The sequence below is a fragment of the Stegodyphus dumicola genome, chromosome 5, assembly GCF_044657685.1.
Source record: "Stegodyphus dumicola isolate Sdum_Otavi_A_Nest chromosome 5, ASM4465768v1".
NCBI classification, from domain to species: domain Eukaryota; kingdom Metazoa; phylum Arthropoda; class Arachnida; order Araneae; family Eresidae; genus Stegodyphus; species Stegodyphus dumicola.
The window spans coordinates 166,252,137-166,267,309 of NC_140772.1; the positions used below are offsets into that span (position 1 = coordinate 166,252,137).

At 31.6% G+C, this 15,173-nt stretch overlaps 1 protein-coding gene across 7 annotated transcripts in view; it reads left to right on the plus strand.

Moving 5' to 3' along the window:
- LOC118191911 (cysteine protease ATG4B-like) overlaps positions 1 to 15,173 on the plus strand; it is a 115,533-nt gene that overhangs the window by 85,047 nt on the left and 15,313 nt on the right. For all 7 annotated transcript variants that reach the window (XM_035362770.2, XM_035362773.2, XM_035362774.2 and 4 more), the window contains 3 exons: positions 3,082 to 3,299; positions 8,311 to 8,389; positions 14,242 to 14,387. In XM_035362770.2, coding sequence (XP_035218661.1) covers positions 3,082 to 3,299; positions 8,311 to 8,389; positions 14,242 to 14,387 — 443 coding nt within the window. The remainder of the gene's footprint in view (positions 1 to 3,081; positions 3,300 to 8,310; positions 8,390 to 14,241; positions 14,388 to 15,173) is intronic.

Sequence of the window (15,173 nt, forward strand, 5' to 3'; positions counted from 1 at the left end):
AGAGACATTATGTATATTTTTGAGAGCAGGAAAGATGAAAAATAGCAAACGCCTTTGCCGAGAACCAAACCACGGACTTCTGGAATATCAGCCCAGCATGCAGAACCACGAAGGCACATTAGGAAGGCGGAAGAAATACCTTATAGCCTAACACACAGACCTTTTCCATGTAGCCTTCTGCATACTATTATGGCTGATACTGTCCTTCCTGTAGAAGAAGCAAAGATCTAAGTTGACAGGGAGTTGCAGTCCTGTTGGGATGTGCACTAAGTTGCATATACCTGGTCATCTGCAGAAGTGGTAGCTCTTGGTCTATCTTCGGTAGGTCTTTGAGAGGCTGAAACAATAGTTAGAAATTGTTTCTACATATCAGTGAGCTAGTGAAAGAGCATAGCCAAGAGCTATCCTCTGAAGAGCTTATGGAACTGCATTCTGTGACTCAGCAAGAAGTCATGGAGGGAATGACAGCCTCAGTAAAGCATCAACCTTTCACTGAAATAAAGGAGTTGCTGAAAGTATGGGATACTGTTGCATCATCCTTATCATCCTTATAAAATAAAGAATATAGCTATTATAAAGCATAGCTATTATAAAATAATAGCTATGCAGGCTACAGATTTATTTAACTATAATGTTGTGTCTTATTTTTATTTTCCCCAAATTTTGAAACATAGGTCAAAACAAATGTCTTCTTTGACAAGTTTCTTTTAAAAAAGGATATATTATAAATGATAATTACATTATTATAAATTTTGGTATTTTTTTTAGAATGAAATTATTCTATTTTATATTGATTCTTATGGAAAAAGTCTTCTCACTTAACTATTCTTTCTCATTATGAGTAAGATTTGGAAATAAAATTATGCTCGTTAACTGAGGTTCTACTGTATTACCCTTCAAAAATCAGTTAAAAATAATTTATTGTTGTTTATAATGTAGATATGCATTTGGTTTGTCAAAGTCAGGAAATGTTATATTGAGACCTTCAAAATTAGTAATGGGTATTTAAAAAGGAAAACCTCATTTTAAAATTTACACTAACAATTTATTTTATTATTACTTTCCTTTTGGGGGGAGGAGAATAAGTACTTTTTATTTCTTTGGCAAATGATCTTGTTCAGTATCATCTTTTTTAAATTTGCTCAGATTTTCTTTGAGCTTAGTTATGGTATATGTGACTTAGAACTGTCAGTGAGAAAATGCTGGCTGTTTAAGAAACATACCTATATTATTGAAAGATTATCCTTGTGACTTACTATTGTTGTCAGTAGCCACAATAAAGGGAAGAAATCATTTTTTTGGGGGGGGAGTGAAGAAAGGTTCAGGTCTGTTATTGTAATGTCTACTTAAAGCAAAAGTTATGCATTATTTTTGTGGGTGCAAAAGGAATTTTTGCTTTAATAAAATTTGTAAAAATTTGCTTGACAATTAGATATTTGACATATATATACTCTTCAATTCAATTATAACCCTTACCAATTCTCTTTGCATTGTAGCCTCATCTGACATCTCTTGTTTGATTATAGACTACTTAAGTATTATTCTTTTAACTATAACTTATGTATTATCCTGTTTACTGTTATAAGATACTTATGTATTATCCTGAAATTTGACTACAGTTAAACCATGAAAGTTTATGGAGATCTTGCTGAAGTTGCATCAGTCATTCATGCAGAATTCTGAAATGCATTTATATCTGCAACTCTTACAATAAAACATTTTTCAGTACCTCTGCACAATCTACAAAATAGCCATTGCTGTGGAAATATTTGATTCATTTTTGTGTTTTGTAAAAAGGCCTTTATCAATTTTTACTGTTTTTTTAGGTCTAATGCTATGAATACAAATTTCTTGCATGTGATTTTTTAAAATCTATTACTGTTTTGTTGGCCATATCCAGCTGTTCTTTCCTTATTCAACAGATGCAAATTCTCTTGACCAGCTGTAAATGAATCGGAATCCAGTCAGGAATGTGATTCTAAATTTCTTGAACTATTTTTTTTCAAAATACTAGGGGAAAATACAATAATAACAGCTAATTTATGTTCTTGTTTATATAAACAAAAGGTGTCAAAAATCAGTAGGACTTCATTAACTGAAAATACAGATGTCATAAATGTGCTGTGACATCATGCTTATCCATAATTCATGCTAGATTGTGCTGTTTGGTGACATATTCTGCCTTCTGGCCACATCGTTGCTTTAAGCCGAATCTTACTACATTTGGCTGTATTGTTACGTGCCTGCTGTTAGTATTCGCCGGTGAGCTTTAAATAAGGGCCAACTCTGTTAGTTATTTCTGTGTAGCTTTGGCTAGTTTTTAGTTCAGTTAGCATTAGATTAGTTTCTTATTTTCTATCTAAAGCCTCAGTGGAGGCTTAGTTGAATAAAAAGGGTAATTTGACTCTTCTTTGGACTTGCTATTGAAGTCTTAGCAGTAAGTAATTCGCTACACACTTCTCAAGTATTCTAGCTGCCAAGGACAACCAATTTAGTTAGGATCTTATAATGTAGATACTCTAAAAGGTATTAACATATTAAAGATGAAGAATTCTAATTGCGTAGAATACTAAGATATTGAATTCATAATAAATAGGTAACTTGGCAGCCAAGTAAAATTAAATATTCATTTTTTATTTCAATTGACATTTCTGGCCACAATTCACTGTAATCGTGCCTATTTCCAGAATATTTGCATTTTTGATACTGTTGCGATAAAAAGAGAGCAGAATGAAATCACATCCAGGTGGCACAGAGGTAGAAGCAAAAGTGTGCAATTATGCAGTATGGAAGCTACCAAGCGAAGGTCTTAGTTTAGGTTAGAGAAGTTTCAGTTCTCAAAATTTTGAATTCAAATTCTGAATTAGCTACGCCATCAACATTATACAAGCCATGTGATATAGATTAATCTAGAAATGGCACAATGCTGAAAAGTTATTACTTTTAGAATACAGAGATGAAATACCCAAATTAAAAATGAGGAATTAAGAGGCTATTACTAAATTAATTATAAAGTTGATTTACATATTTTTATCTTACACATATATATTTAAATATAATTTTCGTAATTTTTTTTTTCAGAAACATTATGCAGACATATACCTGAACCTCTAACTTCAAGTCCATTTCCTAAATCATATCAGAGTATCTGGTATACAGATTGCATAGAAAAAAGGTGCCCACGGTGGCAAAGTGTAAATTCTGCTACAAGAGAGACATCTTGGAGACCAATGCTTCTTTTCATTCCACTGAGATTAGGTTTATCAAAATTCAATGCAGTATATATTAAAAACTTGAAAGTAAGAAACCAATAATAAATTATTAAAATATTGATTTAAAAAATTGTTAATTTTTTAAAAGAAAAAACTGTTTAGTTTAAGACTTATTTAATAAAGAAATTTTTCAGAGGTTTTTTTTGTTTCTGAAATGTCAAGTTTTTTTTAGAAAATAGAAGTAGTCTGTAGAGGATTCCCACTTGGCTAGAAAATTGTGGAAAGTCAGATAAGTGAAAAATAATTGTAAAAGTCAGTTAGTCGAAAGTTAAACAATAAGTAAACAAATAAACATAAAAGTGAATTAATAAATAAAAAAAGGAAAATCTGAAAGGTTTCAGAGAATATGAACGGTTTCAGATTTTAAATTATGTCCAAAGGGGCGTTTTTTTAGCATTTTGTGTGTTATTTTTATTAAATATCACGTTCTTCGCACTTAAACCATAAAATTCAGTTCAAGAGCAATATTGCAAAATAGTTTTAAATTTAGCATATCTTTAGAATTTCCGATACACAGTCTCATGTGCTGGAGATAAAAATGTTTTTTTTTTTTTTTTTTCTGTACAACATTGCCATTGCTCGCTTTGAAATCCTTGAGTTTGTTAATAAAAAATTCCTTAAAGATTTACAAAATATGAAATCGATAATAAAACAAATTCCAAATTTAGGCTTCCAGATGCCCATATTCGCAGTAGTATTACATCATTCAAAATTTGATGGCTCTAGGTACCGTTGTTTTATCACAATGCGAGAAACATGCATAGGTTTATGCAGATTCTTCATTATTTAATTTCTTCAAATGTAATGTATTTGGTGGCAACACTATAAAAAGTGAAACAGGTATTCAGAGTGATTGGAGGCAAAATCACGAAACAAAAACAATAGTCCCTCAGGGACAAACAACCTTTGGACTAATAAGTGCAGTTCAATCTTCTCAAATAATAAAAAATTCACATTTTAAATAATAATTAATAAGCAAAAATTGCAGCTCTTCGAAAGAAAGAAAACAAAGACTCAATCAAAGAAAAAGTTATTATAAACTGTTTTTCTTGTATAAAATATTTTACCCATATTTGGTATAATTTTATTAACTCTTAGCCTTACTGTCTATCTGTTGATGAGTTGTCATCTCTTTATGTAGAAATTCAATTATTTAATCACATCTCCTTTTAGACATGGAAAGTAATTTACAGACTGTGGACTTTTTGTTAATAAAAACTTGCTTTTGGGTAATATGTTTTAAATATTATAGTTGTTCACAAAATAATTCCTGATGCATTAGCTCCACAGGAGGTGTACCTAATACTGTAATTATTAAAAAGAAAATTTTTTAATTTTAAAAGAGATGATACATGACTGGTTTAGAAGAACAGCATGCTGCATTGTGCTGGGGGTGATGAAAGTAAGAAAACGGACACAGAGGGAACAAAAATATTTCCTGTTACAAAACGTAACAATTAGAATTGCAAGAAAAATCATAATAAATTTAAAGAAACATCAATCTATTATATGACTATTCCAAATTATATGATATCTATTGTATGAATATTCTACTGTAAATCCAAGTCTGTTTTCCTGTCAAGTCTTTTCTACTCATCTTTATTTTTGAATATATATATATACACCAAAAAGCCATTATATTATGACGCCCTCCATCTATAACAGTCTGCCTAGGAATAAAACAATTGCACATGCATGGTTAATGTTGGGATATATAAAGCGGCCAGCATTGTCTTTCCAATCATAGCATGACTAGCGACATAATGGGAAAAGCAGCTGATTTATCAGACTTCGATAAAGGTCAAATCATTATGGCTTGATAACTGGGAACACCAAAATCAGAAAAGGCACGTTTAGTGGGCTGTTCGTGTGCAGTTGTTGTGAGCACGTATCAAAAATGGTGTATTGGATGGTGAAACGACGAGTCGCCGGCCAGCAGTGTTTCGTTGCTGGCACATTGATTCCAGAGAAGAGTGGAGATTGTTATGCATTGTTCGCTGGGACCGAAGAGCTATAATAGCCAAAATCACCATCAGCTGCGACATTGGTGACCCAGACAGTGATTCTCAACACATTGTGCAGAGTATATTGCTGCATATGGGCCTATATAGCCGGAGGCCAAAGCATATCCCTGCACTGACAGCACATCATCGGCAGCTGCATCTACCAAGAAACATGCCAAGAAAATTGGACATTAGAAGAATGGAAGTTATATGATCCGACGAATCACATTTTCTGGTCCATCACGTTGACATGTGTGTGCTAATGTTCTGATTCCTAAACGAAACCCTGGCTCCTGGATGCACAGTTGGATGGAGACAAGCTGGTGGCTGAGGTATTATGGTGTGGGCAATGTTTTCATGGAGCACATTAGAACCCATAATCCCCATAGAACAATCCCTGATGTCTGTGCGCTACATGAACATCATTGCAGACCAGGTTCACCCATTCATGACAACAGTATTTCTGGCAGAGGATAGTGTTTACCAACAGGATAATGCAACATGTCATAAGTGTCGAATCATCAGGGAGTGGTTCATGGAATATTCCAGTGACTTTCAAGTCATGTCTTGGTCTCTAAATTCACCTGACATTTATCCAATAGAGCATTTGTGGTCCCACCTGGGAAACCAAATTTGTGCTGTCATGCTACCCCCTCACAATGTGCGGGAATTGCAGGACCATTTGGTGAGTGCTTGGTACCAGATACCTCAGACTACACAACAGCTCCTTGTGGAGTCAATGTCATGTTGGGTGCTAACAGTTTTGAGGGCTAAAGGTGGTCCGACATGTTATTAACTGGGTGGTTATGCAGTAATGGTTCTTTAGTGTATATTCTGAATATTAGCATCTTTTCAAAATGTTGGCATCTCATTGGTGTTTTTGTAAATTGCCAAAAAATGTTTGTTTGGCTATATTTAAAGGTTATAATGTTATATATGCTATGTTTATAAATAATAATAGAAAGAAGCATTCTATGGGAAACAAGAAATTTTATATGAGTAAAAACAAAAAATCTGTACATCTGATTTAAAATTTTTGCATTCGGCAGATGCTGTTCATTTTTGCCCTTCATTCAAGTTTCACTGTTGATATTAACAATTAATTTAGAAATAGCATTTAAAATAACAGTTGTGTAAACGAATATAATAAGCCTTGATATATAGCCTAATATAATAAGTCTTATTCAGTTAAACAAAGCAATTGATTAATATAACTTAAGTAAAACATTTTTCGTAATATTTTTGCTGCAAAATATTTAAATAACAGATATAAGTTTTTGAATCGGATACAAAATTACTAGATCATTACAAGAGGTAATTTAATATTAAAACCAGGGTTGTGGATAATCAGAAAGTACCAAAATAAATTATGTAATTAAGAAGTAACCACACTATGTGGCTATGCATTTACAATAAATAAAAGTATTAATTGAACATTTTTAAAAAATATCCTGTGTAATTTTTAGCTTTTCAGTTTTCTTTCAAAAATCGTAAAAGTAATATTTATTCTGAAGGATGTATCTGCATTTTGAAATAGGCAAAGCAGATTTTTTTCTAGGTTTGATATTTTTTTAAAAACACATTACACACTTTTTTAATTTATCTCTTTTGCTTTATGACAATGAGGAAGATAAATTAAGTTTTTATAACAGCTATAATTATTTCATTGTATTTTACAGTAAATGCATCAAATTAGTTATTTAAACTTATTAATGTGTGATGACGAATTCATCATGTTTGATCAGAGAAGTTATTCTTATAAACATCAAAAATCAAAGAAAGTCAGAGAAGTCAAAAGTTGAATTCCAATAATTGCCTTGCTATGTTAGCCACAAAATAGTTCACAACATAAAATTCTGAGCTGACGAAGAGACTAGTTTATCATTGAATTTATAAGTTTTATATACTGCATCATGTAAGTATCGTCTTTGTATTTGGATATCATAATGGATGACCTGAGAGTTTCCCTTGGAGTTGCTATGGCTTTTCTTTTCTTAAATGAACTGGTATTGATGACCAAATTATGTTCTGTTGCATTGATAGAGTGATCACAAATTATACGAGTAAATAGTTTGAGGAACTAAACTGTGAAATTAGCTGAGGTTGAAATGCAATATCAACTTTTTAAGGCAAAGACTTACGTTCCAGGAGAAGTCTGTTAGAATATGTTTTATCATAGATACTGTAGTTTTTTTTTTAAGTAGAAAGCAATTAAAGTATGAAGAAATACAATTCCCTGTAGGTAACCGAGGATTTTTTCTTAAAACTAAAATTATGTTATGTGTATATTCTAAATTACTGGCAAGTTTATTTTTCAGTATATCAGCTTTCAGAATTTTGCTGAATATTTCAGTCTAATATTTATAATCTAGACATGAATGTTTGCTCATACTTAACTCTGATGTAATGCCAAATAGTGGTTATCCATATATTTGAGATTTCTAATGCATATTGTAATTTCTATTTCCTTAAAATTTTGACTTTAATTTCTTTTTTAAGCATTTTTAATTCATAAGCACTTCAGAAAGTTATACATTTCTTCTTCTTCTTCTTCAAAAAAAAAAAAAAAAAAAACTGAGCTGTTCATGTGATGTGCCTCATCATTTCTTTTTAATTGAGGTTGTTTAACATTGGTATTTCAAGATAAATGCTGTCCTTCACCTAAATTTAGCTGTGGGAAGTATTTGTAATATTTAATGTATTTTTCCAGATAAAGAATTTGCAAGACTTTTTTAATGATTTTAGAAACTATTTTTAAATTTATTATATATTACATTTTTATAGATATTTTTTATGCATGTTAAACTTTTGTTTAGCTTCCGCATATTTTATTATCTTATTCGTAGTTTTGTTTAATGTGCTGTTTGAGATTTATAAAAGAATGATATATACAAAGACATAAAAAATTTTTGGAATGCTGTTTCACAGGTCATTGAAAGTTATTTTTCCAGTTTTTTTAACACCATTGTCTTCTGCATTTTAAATCTTGTAAATAAACATTGAGACGTAATAAAAATTTCCTCTGTATTCAACAGAATACATTTATGTTTAAACAAAGCATAGGAATCATTGGAGGAAAGCCCAGGCATGCTGTATGGTTTATTGGATATTCAGGTCTGTATAAATTTTTTCTTGGTTTTCATAACAACTTTGGAATTTTGGTTAAGTTATCCAATTTTAAAAATCAGATATGTGATAATTTGTGGTTTGTGAAGAATTAGAAGTACTATTAATATTCTAAGTGAAATATTTAAGATAAGAAGTGCTGTAAAATTTTAGAAATGTTTTAGTTATAACTAAAATTAATTCTAAGTTATATTATTTTTCTTTTCTTATTGCAACCCTGTAAAATTTACAAAAGAATTTACATAGTCAGAATTGGAAGTGCAATCAACCTGTCTGTCTAAATTATTTTTTAGCCAGTTCTTGTGCTTAAAAAATGTGTGGCAGCTAGCATGGTTATGTCCATGTCTGTTCTTCATAAGTTGTAAATTAGCAGTTGTGTCAGAATCAAAGGAAGTGTTAGTTTCATTGGCGATAAAGAATTTCTGACCATCAGAATAGAGGAAGAATTAATTTAAAAATCAAATCAACATCTAAGTTCATCTACTTTAAACATCTAAGTTTGATGTTATATCAGGTAACAAGGACAATTTTAAATTCTGCATAAATATTTTAAAATTTGATTCCTTAAACAGTGTACAGATTCATTGAATTTGGTGAATCGTACTTATTAAGTGTAGAAAACTTTGAATGCAAAACAAGAGAGGAATGATAACTAAAACTCTTGAGAATAATTTACAAATTATGCTAAATATGAAAATTTATTGACACTATTTCCTGCATTAGATATAAGTTAAAAAATTTTTATTGTAAATATATTTTTGAAGCATTTATTTGGATTCTATTATGTTTAACTTCGCTATAAAAATACTATTCAGTTAAAGTAAAAAAATGTTTCCAATCCATACCAAATAAGATCTAATAGTCATCGAAATTATAGCAGCACGTGGCGTACCAGAGTAAAAGTATGCTATTTAAAAATAGTGTAAACTTTTTTAGTAGTTTTTTTAATGTTTCAATAATTGTAAGTTTTATCAAATTGCATCATTTCTATAATCAACAAAAGTTCTAGGCCCATATACAGTGAGATTTGTCCAAGATATCTACATATGGTGGTTCCGCATGATTTTGGTGTACTGTAGATATCTTAGAAAACATGCTATCTGTCATATTTAGTGTCATTATATGCTAATGTTTAAAAAAAAATTCACTTTCTTTTAGAAGTGCTTTTTTGAGAATTTCCATTATATTATACAGGATGCCCCTGAATTCATAGGCCAATTCTACCAATTAAAGGTACGTAAAATCCATATAAAGAAGCATTTTTTCTATAGCAGTCTGGGGTCGGAAATGAAAAGTTCAGGTGGAAAAACAAGAAATGTAGAAGAAATAATAATAATAAAAAAAAAAAAAAAAAAAAAAAAAAAGATGTTTATCTACACAATATTACAGTAAGTGCTGAAACGTCTGACCATTAACAGTGATAAAGTATTGATTCAGTTATCAGAGAACATTGTGGCCAGTAGAGGACAGTGTCACAAACAGTTATGCTGTATAATATCTTTTATAAAATTTTTTTAGAGCAAACAATATACAAGTTTAGTGACATAGTTGAAAAAAAGATGAATTTTTGGAAGAAACATAATTGAATATAGAGGTTTATTTAGTTTGCATTATCAAGGTCGTCTTCAAAATAATTTTATTGAGTTTGGGTAATTACATATTGAATTATTATTTGAACTTCAAACAAGTCTTTGCTATTAGAGAATTTTGTATGTAATGGAGCAGTTTATGGTCTTTAGGAAAGTAGACATGCATCTTATGTATAGGGCTGCAAATTGTAACAGAAGAGGGCGTTAAGATTGTACTGTGAACGTTTCCCCAATAGGACAAAGCCAAATCACATAATTTTTCCTTGCTTACACTGCCAGCCTTGCAAGAGCTGCTCATTTCATGTCAAGAGACTGGATGTCGGTTGCTTGAGACATGTATAAATTCTAGAAATGCAAGAACATATTTTGAGAGAGATTGAAGATAATCCAAGTACTGTTTAGCACAAGATTGATAGCATGAACTACAGGTGTCAGAAAACACTGTAGGGAAAATTTTGCATGAGGAAAGACTTTTTCGATACCACTTACAGAAAAAGCAAGCACCGGATGCAGCTGATTACCATTGGCATGTAAATTTCTGTCATTGTTTTTCCCAGCAGAGTATATTCCGAGCTTCTCTGCAGATGTATCGGGTGGCCATAATTAAACTGACAGTGCTCCCAGTGTTCTGTAGAGCGATCTATTTGCGAGAATGATGCCACATTTTGTAGGAAGATTAAACAAGATGAGGGACGAAGGATTCCGCGAAAAAACAAATTAATTCCAAAAGTCACCGCTAGGGGAATATTTGGTACTGTGTAATAGAAAATAGAGTGTTAACAAATGCAAATCAATACGGAGATTACCTTTTATTTTGCATTCAAATGAGGTTCAATGTGGCTGTCGTTGTTGTGGACCACTTATTGCATTCTGTGCACAGTATGCACAACAGCAGAAAGTAACATGTCTGCAGGAATCTCCCGTACAGTCCGTGATATGTTATCCTTCAACGTAGCCAGGTCCTGGACCACTCCTTGATAGACCTTAACCAGAAATCGCATGGGGTAAGATCAGGTGACCGAGGTGGGCATGCAGTTGGAAAGTAGCGGCTAATGACTCTTTCTGTTATGAATTAATGTCGTAGCATCTGTTGCACCTGAACAGCAACGTGTGGAGGGGCTCCATCTTGCATGAAAATTATTTCCCCCAGGCATTGTCTTTGCTGAAGTGCCGGAATGACAAAGCTGTTCAACATGTGGCGATATTTCTCTCCGGTAACAGAACAGGTTTCCGGTCCTGTCGGGGTAATGCTCTCATAGAAGAATGGACCTACGATAAATTCCACTGTGAACCCACACCAAACAGTTACCTTTGATGAATGTGAGGGAATTGCTGTGACTGGTAGTTTGTCATCCCAAATTCGGCAGTTCTGGGTATTCACAGTTCCATTCAGGTAAAAGTGGGCCTCGTCTTCCCATAAGATTTTCCACAGCCAAGCATCATCCATCTCCATTCTGGCAAGAAAGGTGAGAGCAAATTCAATCGCTTATCATGGTTGGGGTACAGTAACTCCTGTACACGGCTGATCTTGTACGGATAGAAGTTGATAATCTTTTGTAAGATTTTCTATACTGTACTGTATGGCATATCCATATTCCGAGCTACTCCACGAGCTTTAGAGGTGGCAGCAATATTGTCTGGTCCTCTGTCGACAATCGCTGTGGCAACTGCTTCGACTGTATCCTGTGGTACAGGTTTTCTTCCTCTGCCTGACTGAACCTTCAGAGAACCTGTTTTCTCAAACGTTGCAACCATTGCTTTTAGCCCATTAACTGACACAGGATCGTTACCTTTACGCATTTTTTTGTGCGTTCTAAAAGCACGAAGAGCGGCTGACGTGTTGCATTGGTTGAGGTAAAAGAATTTGACCAGTAACGCACGATCGACTAAAGAAGGAGACATTGCACATAAACTTTCAATCAGATTGTACTTTACATAAATGGGGACACCTCAAAGCACTTACCTATGAGATTCCAATTGACTCTAATGAGGACTTCATTGCAAAATTTCCAGTTGCTGCTGTACCTGTTCATGAAATAACTGGTATTTTTGAAAGGGTAAAGTATGCCATTCACTTGCTAGATGATATCAGACCTGTATTAATGTTGGTGGTGGCACATTTAAACACTTACTGTAATATTATGTAAATAAAGTTCTTTTTTCATTTCCTCAGCATTTCATGTTTTTCTGCCTACATTTTTCATTTCTGACCTTTCATCACTATACAAAAAATGCTTCTTTATATGCGTTTTGCCTACCCTTAAAGTTTGGTCCGTGAATTCAAGGGATTCTCTGTTGCAGAATTTTTCTCCCTTTCATACATGGGCCCGAAGAGAACAGGTAATAGGCACAGCTGGTTCCAATGTATCTGTGCTACTGAGAAAGTATGTATGAATAGTTTGAGTTTTTCTTGGGATATAAAGTAAATAAGATTATCACTTATGATAGGAAAGATTTCAAATAGGGACATAATTATAATGCTCTGTTTTAGTTACTGATGGCCCTACCTTAAACTACATATAAAAGCAATATCCATTAATCATGATGATAAAATTCATGTTGTCTTACAGTATGCAGTTTATTTTGTCTGTATGATTTTTAAAAATTTTATTTAAATGGTATGGATGTTATTTTGTGTGATTTTTATTTAAGTTGCATGAAATTTGTATGATTTTTTCATTTTTGATATTTCATTAAAGTTATTTTATAGAGTATGAATACATAGATGTAAGTATGTGCAAGTATTATTGGAAAATAAATATGATTTATTTACTTATTTTGCAACCATCGTTTATATGACTATATCTGTTGTACATTATAAAGAGTACCAATTTTGATGGACTTTTATGCTTTATACTGCAAGGATACAAATTATTCATACCTGTCAGTTGTTAAACTGAATCAAATTGCTAAGTCTTCTTTGTTGCTGAAATTCCAATTTTTTAAAAAATAAATCTGTGATTATCTGATTAGAAAGAAGTCAGCAACTTTTGATATAGAAGTTATCAGCTTTATCTTTTGTCGAAGATATATTGTAGAAATGTTCTTGAATACTGTACTAGCTTTCTCAGCAGCAAAACATTTAATGTCATTTGCCATTTTATTTATTATAAATGATTGTCTGTGTTGATTGCTATTTAATAAACTAAAATGTTAGTATGCTGCCCGACGTTTATTGTACTGGCTAAAATCTATAGTCTGTCAGTCTCAGCTCAGGGGCTATAAAATACATGAACCAGGTTTCTAATTAACACTTATCAAGGTAGGTAGTATGGCGACCAGTGTTTTATGCTTGTTCAGCCATTATCTCCTCTTATTAGTTAGATGAGTATGATAAATATGTCTGTGCTCAAGTGGGTTCAAGATAGCCGACTTGCGAGCCAAGTCTTTTAAGTTCCCTATGTGGAACTTATCATTGCAAGCTTGCTCTTTCCCACCTCATAAGAGGTTAAGCATAAAGAGCAAGACATGTTGTGGAACCTTTAGGAATATTATCCAATTTCCAAAATAATCTACTGGGTTTTGTGAAGTATGAGTATTTTATACATAGAGGTAGTAAATTGATTTACGTAAAATTTCACTTTTGAGACTATAAAAGCTTAATAGTAATTTTTACTTTTCCTAATATAGATGCACTTAGACATTAACTATCTTAGGTAAACTTGATTTTGATCATAAAATTCTGAAACTTGTTTAACTTCTAAAAGTTTACCTCATATTTCTTGAATATAATTTTACAATTTAAAACTTTTTTTGCTTCTGGAGAAAAAAGATCTTGTCTGATCGCCCTTGAAATCGATAGTTTTTTTCAAAAACTTTGTCAAACTAAGCTTACTTTTTTTGTCTTATTTTAAATTTTATATTAGCATGTTTCTCTTTCATTTTCATATTTTTTCAGTTTCTGGAAAATATTGCAGTAATATTTGTGATAAGCATGCATATTTTTTAAAAATTAAGAATAGTGTTGGAAGATTTATTATTTCTTTTTTATGGCTTAAGATTCATGTTTTTTATGAAATAAACTGACTGTGTTTAAATATGTTCACATATTTCTTTTTTTCTTCTGGATGGGATATATATCAGTCACCAGGAATTTGACAATTATTAAATTCTCAGAGTTTTTCTAAATTAGTTAATTTCTTACTTAAGGGCAAGATTTGCTATTTTTTAGTTTCCTGAAGATGAGCATATGTAACACAAATTGAAAATGTTTGTGTATCCAGTTACTCATCATGCTCATTTTCATTTCAGGTGATGAACTGATATGCTTGGATCCACATGTTGTCCAACCTACAGTTAATTTAGATGGAAGTGAATTTGATGATTCTTCTTTTCATATTCCATATGGGGAAAGCAAACGGATGCCAATAGCAACTATTGACCCTTCTCTATCTCTAGTATAAAGCTGAAAATAAATCTTATTGAAACTGAAATTTTGAAAAATTTCTTTGAGTATTTTACAACTTTTGATAAATAATTTTTTGTGATAATTTTAGTGATATTAGTCTTTAATTTTATGGTTATGTTTCAAAAATTTGTTCTATATTCATATGTTTATGTGCATTTTGGATTTGTCTTATATAATTTGGACATTATTAAAGTGTAAGATAATATAATAGTATTTACAGATTATATTTTTCTACGTTTTTTAGACTTCAAAATCATCATCTGTGAAAAATCACCGAAATTTGATTTTTTTAACAATAAAAATGAATTATTATTGGATAGCAGTAATTTTTATTAATGGTATTTAATTATCAAATCATCAAAATGTAACTATGGTATTTACTTTCAAAATCTTCCATTTTGTACTACTTTACTTTTTATTTTATTATTATTATTTTTTAAAGTTAGGAAAATTGTACATTATCCAAGGAAGAGTTAAAGAAATGGTTTAACCAACCAGAAAGCATACCTAAAAGATGTATTACTTAATTAAAAAAAGTCATTTATAATTAATTTTTTTTTTCAATGCTGTTTTTTTAACTTAACAGTGTAACTTAATTGCTAATTATCCATACCTTGTACATTTCTGTCATAAAGCTGATGTATCTCAGTCATATACTGAAAAAGCTAAGGGGGTACATTAAAAGAGGAAGAGTAAATACAGTGTTTTTGTTTTACTGCAGCAAAGTTTTGCTTTATCTTTTGTTTATTTTAAAGGTAAGTTTAAGACTGATAAC